Genomic DNA, 20,079 nt, shown 5'->3' on the forward strand with positions numbered 1-20,079 from the left:
GAGAACGGGCGCGTATGCCATGTCGGTATGCTCAGTATTATGCACGGCCTCGGAAACTTCCACGAGACTAATGTCGGGGTCACCAATGTCGCTAGCAGAGACGGGAGTCGTAGGCGGAGTGTCAAACAAGGTGCCAACGAAAGCTGCTTTAATGACATTTAAACTTGCAATAACAAAACAAACACGAGAGTAGCTCGAGCCGGCCGAATTAAGAGTCCCCCTAGGAACTCGCTGACTAAACAATGGTTCCGTGGGTGAATTAAATTTACAGGTGGTAAATGCGGCCAAACCGACAACTTGCCAGTTCGACCCGCTCCCAGGTTCACTTATTAAAAGTCTTTTTGGCGTCCTTGGACCTTCAGTTCTAAATATTATAAACATATCACTCTCCTCAGGTGTAGTTCCAGCAGCTTTTAAGTCCGCCGTTATTAAACCCACACTGAAACGACCCAACCTTGATCCAGAAATATTAAGTAATTACAGACCTGTGTCAAACCTACCTTTCCTCTCTAAAGCAAGGTTCTCTTAGTATTGTACAAAATCATACATGGACTTGCTCCCTCTTATCTTTCAGATCTGATCTGCCACTATGTCCCGGTCCGAAGCCTACGATCTGAGAGTGCTGGTCTTCTGATGATCCCGAGAGCAAAGAAGTGTTCTGCTGGTTCGAGAGCGTTCTCCATCCGGGCACCGGTGCTGTGGAATGCTCTTCCCCCTGAGATCCGATCTGCAACCTCAGTGGAAATGTTTAAATCTAAACTTAAAATTCACTTCTACTCCATAGCATATGAATAATAACCTACTCTTCTCGTCGGCTGAAAAATAGTCTGTGTAATATAGTGTAATAATCTGTGAAGCCCTTTGAGACTCTTTGTGATTTAGGGCTATACAAATAAAAATGACTTGAAAATGACTTGAATTATGTACAGTAAAACCCACTACAAGACCAACTACTTTACTTAACACTTTGTCACCTTCGTGTGGAGATAGAAAACGGCATTTGGTGTTAATAACCATATTCAAGCACTCTTTAATTTTTCCAATATCAAACTTTTTTTGAAAAAGCCACTCGGGAGCAATTAACAGCCACATGCCGCTGCAGGCAAGTTTGTTGAACAATTTTCCTCTGCCTCTTGGTTCGCCTGTCCCTCTGCGCGAAGGCTCTTAACTTCCTCATAGTCCTCCTCGGTTTCTGCCACACTGTGTATTCTTTTTGATTGTTTATCTGACGTTTTGCATCTGGAAGCAAAGTGGTTGTTTTTCTTGCATTTGCTGCAGACATTCCCATGAGCAGGACAGCTCTTTTCTCCACTCATCTTGTTTCCTACAGTACCTGCAGTTCTCAATTACCTTCGCCCCTGCGCTCCAATAATTTTTCTTAACTGCATGCACTTCTTCACCTACTTGTCTCTCGATTGTCTTCACATTTCCCTTCCATAGATCCGCTGCTCTGCATAGTTCGATGCTTCTTCCCAACATCAGATCTGCCTCGGGCAGCAAGCGCTCTCTCACGTGCGAGTCCTGGATTCCGCACACTATTTTATCCCTAATCAGAGTCTTTTCCAGCACAAAAGCTGCAAGTATCCGCAAGAACTCTTAAGTCAGTAACGTTCTTGTCAATCGTTTCATCGGCGTTCTGGTTTCTGGAGAAAAACCTGTATCTCTCAACCGTTTCATTTGGTTTAGGATTACAGTGTTTGTCGAACAGCGCTATTAGCTTGACCAAAGTTTCCTCCCTCTGCTCTACTGGTCTGAGTGTAGTTCCCAGCGTTTTTTCCCAGTTCCCTGCCGGTTTCTCCAATCAAGTATTTGAACACTTTTACCTTTATTTTGTCGTCTGACTCCACCAAAGTTATGTCCACATACAATGAAAAACCCATCTTTCCACGTCATCCATGTTTTCGCCAGGCAGTTGGAATGCCTATCCAATGTGGCGGGAGGTTTCCATCGTCTTTTCACGTTTGTTTACGTTGTCCTCCGCTTCTTCTTTTCTCTCACTTTCTTCATTCGACATCCGTTAGCATTAATAAGTTCGATAATACCGCTGCCACCATGGTTTACGTTAGATATTCAGGGTTGGGTAGGGTTACTTTAACTTGATTACTTTCAATGACTTTTGGATGACTCCAATACCAAATATGCTAATAAAAGACAAACACAGCGTTTTTCCCAGTTCCATGCCGGTTTCTCCAATCAAGTATTTGAACACTTGATTTTTCAATTAAATTTTTAAAATCATATTTCCATTTTATTGCGTATGTTACCGCCGTGTACCCGTCCCACCAAAGATCCACATTCACGCTAGACTGGATGATGAGGCTTTTATTACAGTTGCTGCAAAGTGTCACACGACATATCCACAACATGTGGTTAGCACCTCCGCTGGCTTTCAACACGTTAGCAGCGCGCTGTAGACTGCCCTAAAACATCGAATAGTTTTCTTTTCAGTTTACATAAAACACATTTTAGAATATCAACCATCACAATACATTTTAACAAGAGATCACAAACTAACTTAAATGGCGACAGAAACTTAAATGTAAATGCAAAAAAATGAAATCATCTCAGACACAGTGACCGTTGCTATTATCACCAGTACCTGTGTGACACTGAGCTCTGGCCTGTTTCAGGAATCATGGCCCGGAGGAAAAAGGCTTCTCACCAGTGTGGATTCTCAAGTGGTGTTTTAAGGTTTTCTTCAAGGTGAACTTTTCACCACAAAATGAGCAGGAAAAAGGCTTCTCACCAGTTCATCAGCTTTCCTGGAAACTTCAGTGTGTACGTTGCAAGGTTGAATCCCCTCACCCCCCACCCATCTAGCCGCACCGGGAGAAACATACATCGTAACAGTGTTGTTTTCCAAAAAGACACACGGTCGTCAGAAACAGTTTACAGAAGTCAATCGCCTATTATACATTGAAATACCTTAAACATGACAATATATTGTCACCGTACTGCATTACGGTGTGGTATGCTGGGTGCACAGCAGCAGACGGGAAAACGCTCCAGAGGGTCATCAAAACAGCCCAGAAAATCGTCGGTTGCTCTCTGCCCAGTCTGAAGGACATTGCCTGCTCTCGCTACCTCAGCAGAGCAGAAAACATCATCGAGGACTTTTCTCACCCCGGCCCCCACTTCTTCGATCTGCTGCCTTCCGGCAGGCGCTACGGGTCACACAAAACAAAAAGAAACAGACTCAGAGACAGTTTCTTCCCCTGAGCCATTACCACCCCAAACAGACACCGCACAAAAAACTGAAAAACTCTAGCAAAAATACTACCTCATACGAACGTAAAATGGTACTCGTGTCTATGTTTACTGCTCACATTGCACAATGTTGACTATTTTTGCACCAAATGCATAATTGCACAAACCCTGACGATACCAAACTGTAACATCCTACATTTCTTGTGTAAATATTGTGTAAATTATAACTATAACCTTATCCTCCTTGTTTTATAACCTTATCTTCTTGGTGTTTTTACCTCACTGTGACTGTGTGAACCTGGAGTAGCATGCCCAATTTCGTTGTCAAAATACGTTTACCCATTTTGTAACAATGACAATAAAGGTATATTCTATTCTATTAAAAACAACTTACTCTCGGATTAAAATGTTTAAATCATATTTCCATTTTATTGTGTTATGTTAACAAGAGATCACACAGTGGTTTTACCGTTTACAATGAACTCAACATATTTTTTCTTTAATCTGAAATATAACCAACATCATCCTTTTTATATATATGAGAAAATAGGAATAATTACAATAACTAGTGTAAAAAGGGGAACAATTTATCTGCAATGAGTCGCACAACATATCCACAACATGTGGTTAGCACCTCTGCTGGCTTTCAACACTATAAGGGGAATTAGCATTTTAGTACAACAAAACTAACTTAAATGGCGACAGAAACAAAACGAAATCAAATCCAAACACCCTAACGACATCAACTTCACCACTGTGCATGTTGAGAGATCTGTCAACTGTGGTGTTAATGTTTACGATTAACTTTTTGCGGAGCACCCAAAGATCGTGGCTTACCTTTAGCAGCGCGCTGTAGGCTGCGCACAATATCCGCATTCTGCTCATAAAATCAAATGCCAAACCAAACCTTACCCCATACCAGCAGGTGACACTGTTGGACTCCTCATTGCAGGACGCTTATACATAAACTATACAAACATGTTTTAGCAGAATTTTTTACCAAACAAAAGTTATTAATACACCCATTACACATATCTGTATTGATTAGAGAGACCAACACTTCACTTCAGATAATACTTTGTCACCTTCGTGTGGACATAGAAAACGGCATTTGGTGTTAATGACCAAATTCAAGCACTCTTTAATTTTTCCATTATCAAACATTTTTTTCAAAAAGCAACTCTGGGGCACTAAACAGACACATGCTGCTGCAGGCAACAATCTTCCTCTGTGTCTTGGTGCTTTGATAACATGATGGCTTTTAGAAAAATTGGAAGTTGGAAAGGATTTACACATAAACACGTTAAAGGTATGTGTACAACTCAAACTTTAATGTAATTGTCGCACAGGAAAGAAAAGAGGCTGGTAAACTATTTAGCCAATAAAAATCTGCCAAGTAGCAAAACCGCAATAAGTAAACAACGATAAAACAAGGGATTACTGTATAGGAATGATTGACTTTACAATAGCGCTTCCATGCAACAATTTGGATGCAATACGAACAAAAGAGACATAGATAGAATTGCGGTTTAAAAAAAAAGACAGAAGTTGACATCCTCCTGTGGAGCTAGTTAAAGGAGAACACACATCTGCACATTCAGTGGTAGATTTCTTAAATGTAAATGAAAAAAATAAAATCATCTCAAGCACAGTGACCGTTTTTCACCAGCACCCGTGTGACACTGAGCTCTGGCCTGACTCAGGAATCATGGCCCGGAAGAAAAAAGCTTCTCACCAGTGTGGATTGTTGTATGTTTTTTCAAGTGTGTCTTCCACCTGAATTTTTCACCACAAATCGAGCAGGAAAAAGGCTTCTCACCAGTGTGGGTTCTTCTGTGGTATTGTAAACCCTGTTTTGATCTGAATCTTTGACCGCAAACAGGGCAAGAAAAAGGCTTCTCACCAGTGTGAATTGTTGTATGTTTTTTCAAGTGTGTCTTCTGTCTGAAACGTTCACCACAAATTGAGCAGGAAAAAGGCTTCTCACCAGTGTGGGTTCTTGTGTGGTATTGTAAACCCTGCCTCAAGCTGAATCTTTGACTGCAAATTGAACAGGAAAAAGGCATCTCACCAGTGTGGGTTCTTGTGTGTAGGTTTAAGTTTGATTTGAGGCTGAATCTTTGACCACAAATTGAGCAGGAAAAAGGCTTCTCGCCAGTGTGGGTTCTTGTGTGTCGCTTTAAGCATGCTTTCATGTTAAATCTGCGACCACAAATCAAGCAGGAAAAAGGCTTCTCACCAGTGTGGGTTCTTTTGTGGTGTTGTAAAACCTGCTTCGAGCTGAATTTTTGACCGCACACTGAGCAAGAAAAAGGTTTCTCACCAGTGTGGGTTCTTGTGTGGTATTGTAAACCCTGCTTCGATCTGAATCTTTGACCGCAAACAGGGCAAGAAAAAGGCTTTTCACCAGTGTGGATTGTTGTATGATTTTCCAACTGTGTCTTCTGTCTGAAACATTCACCACAAATTAAGCAGGAAAAGGGCTTCTCACCAGTGTGGGTTTTTGTGTGGTATAGTAAACCCTGCTTAGATCTGAATCTTTGACTGCAAACAGGGCAAGAAAAAGGCTTCTCACCAGTGTGGATTGTTGTATGCTTTTTCAACTGTGTCTTCTGTCTGAAACATTCACCACAATTTGAGCAGGAAAAAGGCTTCTCACCATTGTGGGTTCTTTTGTGGTTTTGTAAAGCCTGCTTCGAGCTGAAATTTTGACCGCACACTGAACAGGAAAAAGGCTTCTCACCAGTGTGGGTTCGTGTGTGGCATTTTAGGGTCCACTTTGAGCTAAATCTTCGACTGCACACTGAGCAGGAAAATGGCTTCTCACCAGCGTGGGTTTTTGTGTGTTTTTTCAAGTTCCCACTAAGAGTAAATCTTTCACCGCAAACTGAGCAGGAAAATGGCTTCTCACCAGTGTGAATTACCATGTGCAATTTTAAACGAAACTTGAATCGAAAGGTTTTCCCACACTGAGAACACTTGATATCGCCTTCAGACTGTTCGTCGCCATCAGTGTGCGCAGAGTCTGACGTGTCGTCATGATTAGTTTCCTCGTGTTGACGGGAGCTGCTGCATGAAGGTTCCTCCCAGTTCCTTTCTTTGTGTTCAACCTGATTCTCGGTGGTTAATGAAGTCTCGGTCACAAGCAACTCTTTGAAATGTTCCTCCTCTTTAACACAAATAAGCTCCTCGTCATCCTTCTCCTTTTTAATGCCGGGAAAGTCTGGCTCCTGCAGCACAGGAAGAAAGAAATCTTCACTGACATCTGTGGGACACAAGACACACATGGTATTGTATCGTCCCAAATACACCACAAAATACCATAATAAAGAGATGACAAAATATATGAATAGATTTTTTAAAATGTTTTTGGGGCGGCTAGCGAAAGCGCTCCTGGGAATGTGCTTTCACTCTTTTGGGGTTCACTTTCAAGAGAAGCAGGTGTTTAGGTTTTGGTCCTTCTGGACATCCCTTGATTTGCTTACGTCTGCCTGTGACGCCATTTTATTTTTTTTTCATAGCTTTGTGCTTCATTTGTAATGCTTTTTTTCTTCTTTTGTTCTCTAGTTGGGCTTTAAAGTCAATTTGTGCTTAAGGTTACATGATCGTTGGTAATTTGTGGATGAAAGCTATCAAGACAATGCGAAAAGCCGTTTAGGAGCCCAATGAGCCCCCTTCTGGCAACAAGTCATTTTTATTTGTATAGAGGGCTCCGAGCTTTGTGCTAAAAATAGTAACACGGCTTCGTGCCGCCATTTCGGAAGTCAGTCGATTACAAGAGGTGATAGCGAGAGGAGCAAATATTTACTCAGTTTGTCTATTTATTTACTCAACTAGCTTCGTTTGTGTACGGATTTTGTCCATCAACACTATGGAAAACTACGTGGAGAGTTTAGACAAGCAAGCACGCGAGCGGTATGCTGCGAAGTTGCATTTTATTGGAAAATTGGATCCCTGCAAAATTAAAAACAAGGACTGGAAGTCTGATCCCGATTTGTTGCCGTGAGTGACTTACATCGAACTTGTTAACTATCTTCTTTTCCACCCAACTCCCCTTTGTGAACTGAAGGATTTTCAAAATTACAAAAGTATGGAAGCCTACGACAGATTTGTGTCTGGTTGGGTTCGGGATGTGTCTGTGCACACAAGCGAAGGTGATGAAAACAAGACTGTGAAAGGGAAAGTTCTACATTCTCAGAGTTTGTCTCAGCCAAGTTTACAACCATGGATCATTGTTGACAAGTCATCATCGATTCTGTGTGCCCATTGCAACTGTGTTGCAGGTTTAGGGGAATGTTGTTCTCATGTTGCTTCCCTTTTGTTCTATGTTGAACAACCCGGGAAAGGCAACGCTTCTCCGAACGGCGCACCGGTGGCTAAGTTAGCTTAGCTTTCTATTGACGCGAGTTGACTGAGGAAAGGAGACTCTCTTTCCCTGAAACCGCGTTGAATTTCTCCACCAAAATAGTGTACGAATGAGAAACGGAGATTTGTTCGGTTTTTAAATGTCGTTTTCGGCGAAATACCTCACATATATGTTATAAAAGTAGTTTGGGGTCGTCGAGCTGTTGTCATGAAGTACACATGTCCCATAACCTTTTTAAAATTTATTTCTACATCATAAATAATTCAATTTACCTGTCAGAAAGTGGTCAGAACAAACACGAACACAGTCAAGCTTTGGCAAATTCGACCGGTTGATAGCTGACAGCCACATTCGTCTTCGCCGTTGACTTTTCTCCTGAGCTTCAATCCCCTGATCGTAAACACACTTCGGAAGTCTAAAGAAGCCCTTCCTACCCTTTTCCCCTCGGCTACAACAGCCAACAATAACGCACGTATTCGGCATTACAGTGTAGAATCTAACTGGTTCGCTGAACAATAACAATGAAGTGAAAAGCTTTGTGGACTTCCAAAATGCCCGCAAGCAATGCACTGTGGGTAATCTTAGGACCTCGGAGCACTCTATAGCCCTTAATCACAAAGATTCTCAAAGGAAGCCACGTGACTTTTCTTACTTGAATTCAAGCCAACCAAACTTCTCTATATTTCAAAGTCCCAGTAATAAAAAAAAAATACAATCAAATCTTTTTAAAAAAACACAAACTCCTCCACCCACCCAGCAGATTAGAGGGAACATAAGTGGCCGCTATGTGGGAACGACAGTTAGCGGCCTTCTAACGCGCTTGCTTATCTTATCTTATCAAGGATATATATCTGCGAGTTTTACCCTCTACCTGCCCGATTGCGTTTTACAAACAAGAAAATATGATTTTGAGGATATTACATTAAAGGTAACAAAGTAGGAAATAAATGACCAACCTGCTTCGTCCAACACAACTCCAAGCTGCTCACAGGCCGCCATTTTGTAGTGGTGACTGGACCTCCTCTTTGGGAATTGGAAGCTTATTTTTGAATATTCCTTTCCCTCTTTCGCAGGTTTCAAGCACTCGCTTGATTCATTTAAGGCAAATTGCGCTTTCTGTCGCGACTGGATCGAAAGACTTCGTTGCCGAAACAAAAGAGTCTGGCCCCTATAATAGAAAAAGCACAAGTTCCGTTTCCCTATCTACAACCGGAAAAGGCACCAACTTCCGGTTATTGATCTAAAAGCATTGCTATCACATCTAAACTTTTCAAATATACACGTAGTAGCTAAAACAAATAAAAATAGCATATTAATTTTATTTTTTATATTATTGCTTCTTATTCATGTTCAAAGCATCGTAACTGCCGTTTCTTTTTGTATGATGAATTATTGTGAAACGTTTGTCTTACGGTAATTCCTCGTTTTCTGCAGTGTTATTTTCTAAAAAGGTCACGTGGTCGCAGAAACAGTTTACAGTAGTCAAGTCAATCGTCTATTATACATCGAAATACCTTAAACATACATATACATACATATTGTTAAAAAATAACTTAGTCAAATTATAATTTTAAAATCATCTTGTTGCGAGCAGAGACGGGAGTCGTAGGCAGAGTGTCAAACAAAGGCGAAAACGAAAGCCGCTTTAATGACATTTAAACTTGCAATAACAAAACAAACACAAGAGTGGCTCGAGCCGGCCGAATTAAGAGTCCCCCTAGAAACTCGCTGACTAAACAATGGTTCTGTGGGTGAATTATGTACAGTAAAACCCACATCAAGACCAACTACTCTACTTAACACTTTGTCACCTTCGTGTGGAGATAGAAAACAGCATTTGGTGTTAATAACCATATTCAAGCATTTTTTTTCATTTTTCCAATATCAAACTTTTTCTGAAAAAGCCACTCGGGAGCAATAACAGCCACATGCCGCTGCAGGCAAGTTTGTTGAACAATTTTCCTCTGCGTCTTGGTTCGCCTGTCCTGGTCTAGAGTACTAATTGTGAAGTTTTAAGCTTGTGTAACCGCGTTGTACGTGTCCCACCAAAGATCCACATTCACGCTGGACTGGATGATGAGGTTTTTATTATTACAGTTCTGCAAATGGATGAGTCACAACATTAGCTTTTTCTGCTGGGTCTGATCTCTTTGATCTCTTTGTAGTACTCTGGTTAAACTGACAACAAAGCATATCAAAGAGCTGTCTTTTCACTTTACAGAAAATACATTTTAGAATATCACACTACATTTATAAATCTTTGCATTTTAACAAGAGATCGTATAGTGGATTTTTAACGTTTACAATGAATTCAACATGTTTTTCTTTACTCTGAATTTTAACCAACATCATCCTTTTTTTTAATGTATTTGAAAAATAGGAATAAAAACAATAATGAGTATAAAAATGGGTACAATTTACCTGCAAATGGATGAGTCACAACATTAGCTTTTTCTGCTGGGTCTGATCTCTTTGATCTCTACAAGGGGAATTAAGATTTAGTAAAACAGAAACAAAACGAAAATAAACCTAAACAGCTTGACAATATCAATCACATTACTATGCATGGTGAGAGATTTGTCAGCTGGGGTTATAAAGTTTAAAATTAACTTATTTTGTGGAGCACCAAAAGATATGTCTTACCTTTGTAGTACTCTGGTTAAACTGACAAAACCCCGCCTCCTGGTCACATGTTAGAAGCCAAAACCAAACCCCACCCCATACCAGCAGATGGCACTGTTGGACTCAGCATTGCAGGACATTTACCAAAAACTATACACATATTTTAGCAGGAATTTCAATAAAATAAAAGTTATTATTACACCCGTTACATACACCCCCCTGAAATTCTGCTAAATATGGGAGTGCTACACTAAACAGAAAAAAAATCACATGCCAAAAAGGCAAATACTGATGAAAAAGAGGACACGAAAACTGGTACAGTATTACAAGGAACAAACTGAAGTGCATGTCAATTCTAAAACTCTCCCAAAAAGGAGTGTGAAAAGAAAGGAGGCGAGCAAACTCCTAACTAAGCACAGACTCAAAGATGCCTGTTACATCTCTGAAATATCAAACATTGTTCCTGTAGTTGTAAGTGCTCACATAGGCACAATTCTTGTTTCTTACTCAAGCTTTGTTACTCAAACTGAAAGTGCATCTCTACTGAACTTAAACTAGGAACTTGCAGATATTGCGGACAGATGATTGTCACCTACCACATGGTCATTCATCTGACAAATAAGACGACTAGGAGGCCTGATGGACTGGCGGACCCTCAGACCATAACGGTTAGGTTGAGCACAAATAACCTGAGCTTGAAGGTCTGGGGCAGTCAAGTCTAAACAGTCAGTATCAGGGGAGTCTGCGTCCAGATGGTCAGTGTTCAATGGGGTCTCGTCTGGGAGACCCATACCCAAAGGGATCATGTTTTCAGAGCACTGTGATGGGCTTTCCGTATTGTCACTTGAAGTATGGTCAACATCTTGTTCGGGGATGTGCTGACTTCCTCGGCTGGATGTATCAACACTGCGAGAGTCGGACTGGGCATCAGATCTGCTGTCTAGTGAGTTATCCTCTACCTCTGGATGAACTTGCTCTTCACCTGCCTGTATCACCCAGTTTACTGTACGGACATCACTGTCTTCAACCGCGTCAGGTAAATCAGGGCATACATCACTTCCATGCATAGCAGCGTCAGACTCTGAGTGTTCAGATTCGCTGGCCAGATCATCCTCACAGGGCAAGAAGCTAACAGAGAGCAGCAAATTCCTGTGAACTACCTTCTCTTTGCCCGTCAGACAATCCTTGACTCTGTAGACATTGAGATCAGGCTTGACTGATATGACTTCATACGGGGTTGACTCCCACTTATCTGCAACTTTGCGTTTCCCCGGGACACCTCTGTTGGCGATCAACACCCGGTCTCCCACGACGAGAGGTGATCCTTTGGCCCTACGGTTGTACAGCTTGGCATGACGAGTCTGTTCTCTGAGAGTATTCCTCTGTACAATTTGAGCAGCTTCATGTAGATCTTTCTTCAGATGGCGTACAAAGTCAGAGTAGCTGACAACAGCATCATTGGTATTAGCATGTTGAAACATGACATCGACAGGGAGACGAGGGATCCTACCAAACACTAGGTAAAACGGTGCAAACCCTGTTGTCTCATGCTCTGTGCAGTTATAGCAGAATGTGAGCTGCTGCAGCATTTGTGGCCACTTTGCTTTGGGCTGAGGGGGAAGGGTTCTGATCATATCTCCCAATGTTCGGTTGAATCGTTCTGCGATGCCATTTCCCATGGGGTGGTACGGAGTGGTATGGGATTTCTGCACCCCTGCCATCTCTAGAAGCTCTTTGATCAGTTTGCTCTCAAAATTAGCTCCCTGATCAGAGTGGATACGCCGTGGGAAACCATAGACAAGGAAGAAATCCTGCCACAGACGGCGAGCAACTTGTTTGGCGGTTTGATTTCTGCAAGGGAAGGCGTGCGCCATCTTGGAGAAATGATCAGTTACGACCAGGACATCTACAGACTTGTTCTCTTGCTCAGCAGTCCAACAGTCTATACAGACCAACTCCATAGGCTCAGAGGTGACTATGTTCTTGAGTGGTGCACGGTTGTGTGGTTCCGGTGTTTTCCCTACTACACAGCGCTGACAGGATTTGACATAATTCACAACATCACGTTCCATGCCATTCCAGAAGAATCGTTGCCTCACCAGAGACAAAGTACGGTTCTGGCCTTGGTGACCTGCTGAGTCATGTAAACCTTGAAGGACTTTCTGTTTCAATGAATCAGGCACCACAAACTGGAAGATTTTCTTGGCCATGTGAGGATCTTTCCTTATTTTGTAGAGCATGCCATTCTGTATGGTGAGTCTGCTCCAATGCTTCAGTAGTTTCATCACACTAGGCGACTCGACAGCTCTCTCACGCCTGGTAGGTCTCTTGTGTCTATGCACAAAGTACATGGTCCTGCTTATTGTGTTGTCCTGTTCTTGTAAACCAACAAGCTGACTCTGTGGGAGTGCCGTTGACTGATCTCCCTTCTGCAGAAGATTGAAGTTGGCGTCTGTTCCCATCACTTGACCCACGCCACCAGTGGACTGAGCACTGAAGACAGCAGCAACCTCTTCTGATGTCACAGAACCATTGGAGCCTGATGGAATTGCCCTTTTTACTGACTCGTCTGATGTCCCAGCACTCTCGTCTACAACAGCGTGACAATTGTTGGATACTCTGAACACCTCTTGCACAGTACTGTTGTTCACCCTGTTGACTTGGTCCAAGAGCGAAGTATAGGGCTCGGTAACAAGGCGATGACCCACACATGACCGTACAAATGGCTCACGGCTCAGAGCGTCGGCTACGATGTTCTTTGGGCCGGGAATGTACTTCAGGTCAAAATTGTATGCAGCTAGCTTCGCTACCCACCGCTGTTCACACGCATCAAGTCTTGGTTTGGTCAAAATGTATGTAAGTGGGTTATTGTCGGTCCACGTGGTAAAGTGTCTTCCTTTCAACCAATGGCTGAATTTATCACATACCGCCCATTTCAAGGCAAGAAATTCGAGCCTGTGTGCAGGGTAGTTGAGCTGGGAGCGAGAGAGCGTCTTACTTGCAAAGGCGACTGGTCTGGCTACTTTTCCACCAGGTGGCAGCTGTGACAGGACTGCTCCAATCCCATCAAAGGATGCGTCGACAGCCAGAATAAACGGCGCATCAAAATCTGGGTGCGCCAGAGTGACACCTGTCACGAGGTCGTGCTTCAGTGTTTCAAAGGCGTTCTGGCATGCATCGGACCAATCTGCAGGCGTCAGCTTCACTTGACCTTTCTTGCGGTCTCTCTTGCGCTTATGCTTGTCACCAGATTCAGATGTGAGCCTGAACAGAGGTTTTGCCTTCGCAGAACATGCTTCAATGAAGCTTTGGAAATACATCACCATGCCTAGAAAAGATCTGATTTTACTAGGGCATGGCGTCTTGCCATCCGACTCCATTAGATCAGCGACTTGTACGTCATTTATCGCTCTCACTTTCTCGGGGTCAGTCCGAATTCCATCCTCACTGATGACATGCCCAAGAAATTTCACAGTCCGTCTGAGGAAAAAACACTTTTTGGGTGCGAGCTTGAGGTTGTGTTCCTTAAGGCGAGTAAACACCATCTGCAGGCGTTGGAGTGCAACTTCCTCTGTGGGGGCAAACACCATCAGATCGTCGAGGTAACATAATAGGCTCATGAAATTCTGATCACCAAATATTGACATCATCATCCTCATAAATGTTGCTGGGCTGTTGCAAAGTCCCTGAGGGAGCCGGTTGTACTCGTGAAGGCCGAATGGTGAGGAGAATGCCGTGTACTTTTTGTCGTCAGGGTGCAAGGGGACATTGTAGTAGCCTGACGTCAGATCCATTGTGGAGAAAAAGGCATTTCCCCCAAGTGCGGCCAAAGCATCAGCTTGATGCGGTAGTGGGTAGGCATCCTTTATGGTTCTTGCATTAAGCCTTCTGAAATCAGTACATACCCTTAGTTCTCCATTCCGCTTCCATATGAGAACAAGCGCAGATGCATAGTCGCTAGTCGACTTCTGAATAATTCCTTTCTCTTCCATCTCGTTCAGAGTCGTCCTCAGTTTTTCATACTGACTTGGTGGTATACGTCTGTAGGGTAGACGGAACGGCTTATCATCAACAAGGTGGATACGATGTACAAACTCTTTGGCCTCTCCACAGTCCATCTTATGGCGAGAAAAGATTGACTCGAATTGTTCGATGATATGAAGGAGCTTGTCTTTACACTGCAGCGAAACCTCACATGACTTCAGGTCAATGTCTTGCAGTCCCAGAGCTTCCAATGCACGCATCATGTCCTCTTCTGACATGGGTCGGACCTCTTTGCTCTGTACACTCTGCACGTTGCACTTGACCTCCTCTGCATTGGGCAGGTCTTCCGCTGCGATACAAGGAGACACATCTGCAATTTTCCTGTTTCTTCTCAGCACCACAACTCTGTCCGTGGGATTAAAGACTTTAACAGGCACCCATCCATCTCCCCAGAGTGGAGTAACAACTCGTCCGACAAGGACTTGTCTGGGCGCAGCCTTAGATTGGGTTGGCTCAACGACCACTGTGCTGCCCGCTGATGCCCCGGCCAACTCAGGTAACTTGCCCCAAATAACGTACTCGGTCCGTGGATTCAGCGTCACGCAACTCTTGATCTTTACTGTCCCTACCTTGTCTGGAATGCAATCACCTCTCCATCTCTCTGTGTTGGAAAGCATTGACAGGAATTGACTGTGGTTATCGGACAGACCGTTGTCAGGAGTGGAAACTAATCTCCAATAGCCATCAGTACTTTTCAATTGAGTCAAAATATATTTGATGGCATTGCTGCCAAGGATCATCTGTTCTGTCTGGCCTGGCACCACCATTACTGGTATTATCATTTGGCACCCGTAAACTGTGACGTGAATGTCGTACATATCTCTGGGAGAAACTTGGTGTCCACCGCAGCCTACAATGACATAATCATCGGCCGTGTAACTCATCATATCAGGGAATTGCTGCAGGAGGTACTTAGCTGTGTCCTCACTTACTGTACAAGCCATCGACCCGCTGTCCAACAGCGCTCTGAAAGTGGGGCCTTCTTGCACAAGTACAGGTGTGTAAAACAGTTCGTCAGTCTCCGCTATTCTCTGAAACCCCTGAAAGATCAGCTTCTTCGATGGAGGTATCTTGTTGCTATACAACTCATAAATTGATTTATTGTCTTGCATGTCAGGCTTCACATTAGTGGTGGGAGGTATACTCAGTTGATCTGCACTGTTCTCCCCTAAGCGCAGATCAGTTAGTTTCCCTGAGGCAGCGGGACAACTTTCGTCACTGGACAATCACGTCGAGAATGCCCTGGGGCATGGCAGTGAAAGCAAAGGTTTTTGTCTCGGCAATGAGAGAGAGCACTGTGTTCGACTTCTTTGCAAATGATACATGGCTTGGCAGTGAAACCATTTATTCTGGCTCCAGGTCGCCTGGTTGGAGCTCCCCCTCTCTCTTGAAACTGGTTCGAGGTAACACGTATCAGAACTTTCTCCAACATACTAATAACGTCCGTTAGAGAGACATACTGTGGGCTCGAAGTCTGAGGTGGCTCGTGCACGAGGGTTGGACCATGGTTCACCTCAGCTTTGTGTACGGCAATTTCCGCTCTATTCGCAGGTTGTTGTAGGGAATCTGCTTTGTAGCTCTTCTCAGCGTGGTATTCATTCAGCACCTCTAGTATCTCACATGCTGACCACTTTTCGATGGTTTTTGATCTGTAAGTGAGTGCCAGTTCCTTGCATGGGCAGTTCCTAATAAACATGTGAGTAACCTCTATTTCAGGGTTGTCAAATGTTTTGCCCTGCTCTCTCAAGCACTCAGAGGCAAGGTCAGCTGCTCTGTTTAGTCTCAGCCAGTAGTCATAGGGGTCTTCCTGGTCTTTGGGCAAAGTTGAATAAAAGTCAGCTAAAGGGACAGCAGAGTACTTGGTACAGCTAAAGTATTTCCTGAGAAGACTATAAATCATGTCAGGGCGGGTATAGACGTCTATATTACTGTTTCTAATGCTAAACCTAACTACATCTTTAGCTTTTCCTCTCAAATGTATAAGGATTTCCTCTGCTTGCTCTTCAAGTTTCACATCACTCCTTTTTATAAATGTCCTCATTAGATCTTCCCACTCCTGTATTGTTATTGAGTCTGAGCCATCCCCAATAAATGACGGCGGTTCCTTAACCTTTCTCTGCGTAACCACCTGACTCAATCTGTTTGCTACATCTTGTGTGGCAGCAGCGTTAGGAGCTACTATATTATGTGACTGTATATTTGAGAATATGCTATCAGCCAATTTATGTCCTATCTCCTGAATAATATTTGTCATGTGATCAGCTAAACCCTCAGAAATTTCACTCGTGGAATTTGGCGTAGATGTGGGTCTGACCTGAGGTGAAGGTAGGCTAGCATGTTGGTCAGCTGCATTATGGGTGCTCACACTGGAACTTGCCTCTACTCTATGTGTAGCACCACCTGGGGTAGAACTATTATCAGAGGGGATGGGGGTAAACATGCCCCTGCCCCTGCCAAAGTGAATAGGTGTGTCAAATTGTGGAGCTAACACATTGCTCTGATTAAACATGTTTCAAAGATTAACAGAAAAAAATGTAAATAAGTCAAAATCACAAAATAAATCAGCAGCCTTCGTATCACTGTGACACTGCACTGTAATGAGCTAAACAATATCGCTCATGTAACTAAAATTTCAAATACTGTGAGCTCATGTGGCAGGTAGGACAGTCCTCGGTTCGGCGAGTTTGATAGAAGTCACGGGTCACGGCACCAATGTAACCGCGTTGTACGTGTCCCACCAAAGATCCACATTCACGCTGGACTGGATGATGAGGTTTTTATTATTACAGTTCTGCAAATGGATGAGTCACAACATTAGCTTTTTCTGCTGGGTCTGATCTCTTTGATCTCTTTGTAGTACTCTGGTTAAACTGACAACAAAGCATATCAAAGAGCTGTCTTTTAACTTTACAGAAAATACATTTTAGAATATCACACTACATTTATAAATCTTTGCATTTTAACAAGAGATCGTATAGTGGATTTTTAACGTTTACAATGAATTCAACATGTTTTTCTTTACTCTGAATTTTAACCAACATCATCCTTTTTTTTTAATGTATTTGAAAAATAGGAATAAAAACAATAATGAGTATAAAAATGGGTACAATTTACCTGCAAATGGATGAGTCACAACATTAGCTTTTTCTGCTGGGTCTGATCTCTTTGATCTCTACAAGGGGAATTAAGATTTAGTAAAACAGAAACAAAACGAAAATAAACCTAAACAGCTTGACAATATCAATCACATTACTATGCATGGTGAGAGATTTGTCAGCTGGGGTTCTAAAGTTTAAAATTAACTTATTTTGTGGAGCACCAAAAGATATGTCTTACCTTTGTAGTACTCTGGTTAAACTGACAAAACCCCGCCTCCTGGTCACATGTTAGAAGCCAAAACCAAACCCCACCCCATACCAGCAGATGGCACTGTTGGACTCAGCATTGCAGGACATTTACCAAAAACTATACACATATTTTAGCAGGAATTTCAATAAAATAAAAGTTATTATTACACCCGTTACACTTGCTCTGTCCACTCCACGCATCGGCCCGGTATTGCAGTACCTCCGGGAACGGTGCATTTGCAATGATCGCAGCAAGGCTTTAGGGCTAGGACCTTAGCTTGGCCTTTTGGCTGAGAGTAAGTGTCCCGGCTCCTAGGCTTTGTAGCGTATTATGAACTGACCGATAACGGATAATGGATAATGAATAATGAAGATAGATCAGTAACCCTTAAAAACCCCTTAATGGATAATAAATAACGAAGATAGAACAATAACCCTTAAAAACCCCAAACCCCATAAGAGCTTGCTCTGTCCACTCCACGCTTTGTAGCGTATTATGAACTGACCGATAACGGATAATGGATAATGAATAACGAAGATAGAACAATAACCCTTTTTTCTTTAATCTGAAATTTAACCAACATCATCCTTTTTATATATATGAGAAAATAGAAATGATTACAATAACTAGTGTAAAAAGGGGAACAATTTATCTGCAATGAGTCACACAACATATCCACAACATGTGGTTAGCACCTCTGCTGGCTTTCAACACTATAAGGGGAATTAGCATTTTGGTACAACAAAACTAACTTAAATGGCGACAGAAACAAAATGAAAATAAATCCAAACACTCTGACAACATCAACTTCACCACTGTGCATGTTGAGAGATCTGTCAACTGTGGTCTTAATGTTTACGATTAACTTTTTGCGGAGCACCCAAAGATCGTGGCTTACCTTTAGCAGCGCGCTGTAGGCTGCGCACAATATCCGCATTCTGCTCATAAAATCAAAAGCCAAACCAAACCTCACCCCATACCAGCAGGTGGCACTGTTGGACTCGTCATTGCAGTTTACTTATACATAAACTATACAAACATATTTTAGCAGAAATTTTAACCAAACAAAAGTTATTAACTTATCTGTATTGATTAGGGAGACCAACCACTTCACTTCAGATAATACTTTGTCACCTTCGTGTGGACATAGAAAACGGCATTTGGTGTTAATGACTAAATTCAAGCACTCTTTAATTTTTCCATTATCAAACATTTTTTCAAAAAGCCACTCTGGAGCACTAAACAGACACATGCTGCTGCAGGCAAGTTTGTTGAACTATCTTCCTCTGCGTCTTGGTGCTTTGTGGGTCCAGAGCGCTGTGATACCATGATGGCTTTTAGAAAAGTTGGAAAAGCTTTACACATAAACACGTTTTAGGTACATGTACAACTCAAACTGTAATGTCATCGTCGTGCGGGCAAGCAGAAAAAAGAATGCAGAAGACAATAGAGGATAAAAATCTGCCAAGTAGCAAAACCGCAAGAAGTAAACAACGATACAACAAGGGATTACTGTATATGAATGATTGACCATACGATGGCGCTATCATGCAACAATTTGGATGCAATACGAACAAAAAAGACATCGATAGAATTGCGGTTGAAAAATAAAGACAGAAGTTGACATCCTCCTGTGGAGCTAGTTAAAGGAGAACACACATCTACACATTCAGTGGTAGATTTCTTAAATGTAAATGCAAAAAAATGAAGTCATCTCAAGCACAGTGACCGTTTTTCACCACCACCCGTGTGACACTGAGCTCTGGCCTGACTCAGAAATCATGGCCCGGAAGAAAAAGGCTTCTCACCAGTGTGGGTTCTTGTGTGGTATTGTAAACCCTGCTTCGATCTGAATCTTTGACCGCAAACAGGGCAAGAAAAAGGCTTCTCACCAGTGTGGATTCTTGTGTGGTTTTGTAAAGCCTGCTTTGAGCTGAATATTTGACCGCAAACTGAACAGGAAAAAAGCTTCTCATCAGCGTGGATTCTTGTGTGTTGGTTTAAAATTGCTTTGAGGCTAACTCTTTGACAGCAAACAGGGTAAGAAAGGGGCTTCTCACGAGTGTGGGTTCTAACATGCGATTTTAAGGAACAGCTGAATTTCTGACCACAAATTGAGCAGGAAAAAGGCTTCTCACCAGTGGGTTCTTATGTGTCGGTTTAAGCTACCTTTGTGGTTAAATCTTTGACCACAAACCGAGCAGGAAAATGGCTTCTCACCAGTGTGGGTTCTTGTGTGTTTGTCTAAGCTACATTTCAGGTTAAATCTTTGACCACAATCTGAGCAGGAAAATGGCTTCTCACCAGTGTGGGTTCTTGTATGTTGGTTTAAGCTTGATTTGAGGCTGAATCTATGACCGCAAATTGAGCAGGAAAAAGGCTTCTCGCCAGTGTGGGTTCTTGTGTGTAGGTTTAAGTTTGATTTGAAGCTGAATCTTTGACCGCAAATTGAGCAGGAAAAAGGCTTCTCGCCAGTGTGGGTTCTTGTGTGT

At 42.5% G+C, this 20,079-nt stretch overlaps 1 protein-coding gene and 1 pseudogene across 3 annotated transcripts; both read right to left on the reverse strand.

Annotated features, from left to right (window-relative positions):
- Positions 1-1,221: 1,221 nt before the first annotated feature.
- LOC148349902 (uncharacterized) lies at positions 1,222-2,007 on the reverse strand (annotated as a pseudogene).
- A 299-nt stretch (positions 2,008-2,306) lies between these two features.
- On the reverse strand, positions 2,307-8,784 carry LOC148349903 (uncharacterized). 3 transcript variants are annotated; one of them, XM_088355452.1, is made up of 4 exons: positions 8,530-8,784; positions 4,943-6,472; positions 2,926-3,164; positions 2,307-2,816 (listed from the first exon to the last, which is right to left on the reverse strand). In XM_088355452.1, exons 1-3 carry the CDS (start codon positions 8,570-8,572, stop codon positions 2,947-2,949), a joined length of 1,791 nt encoding a protein of 596 aa, XP_088211578.1. In that variant the 5' UTR covers positions 8,573-8,784; the 3' UTR covers positions 2,307-2,816; positions 2,926-2,946. The 3 variants fall into 3 exon arrangements, with proteins under 3 accessions (XP_088211578.1, XP_088211579.1, XP_088211577.1); XM_088355453.1 differs by having other exon boundaries at positions 2,307-3,164; positions 6,119-6,472; XM_088355451.1 differs by having other exon boundaries at positions 2,307-3,164.
- Positions 8,785-20,079: the final 11,295 nt, after the last annotated feature.

The sequence above is a fragment of the Urocampus carinirostris genome, chromosome 16, assembly GCF_059441175.1.
Source record: "Urocampus carinirostris isolate Australia breed hairy pipefish chromosome 16, RoL_Ucar_1.0, whole genome shotgun sequence".
Classification (NCBI taxonomy): Eukaryota; Metazoa; Chordata; class Actinopteri; order Syngnathiformes; family Syngnathidae; genus Urocampus; species Urocampus carinirostris.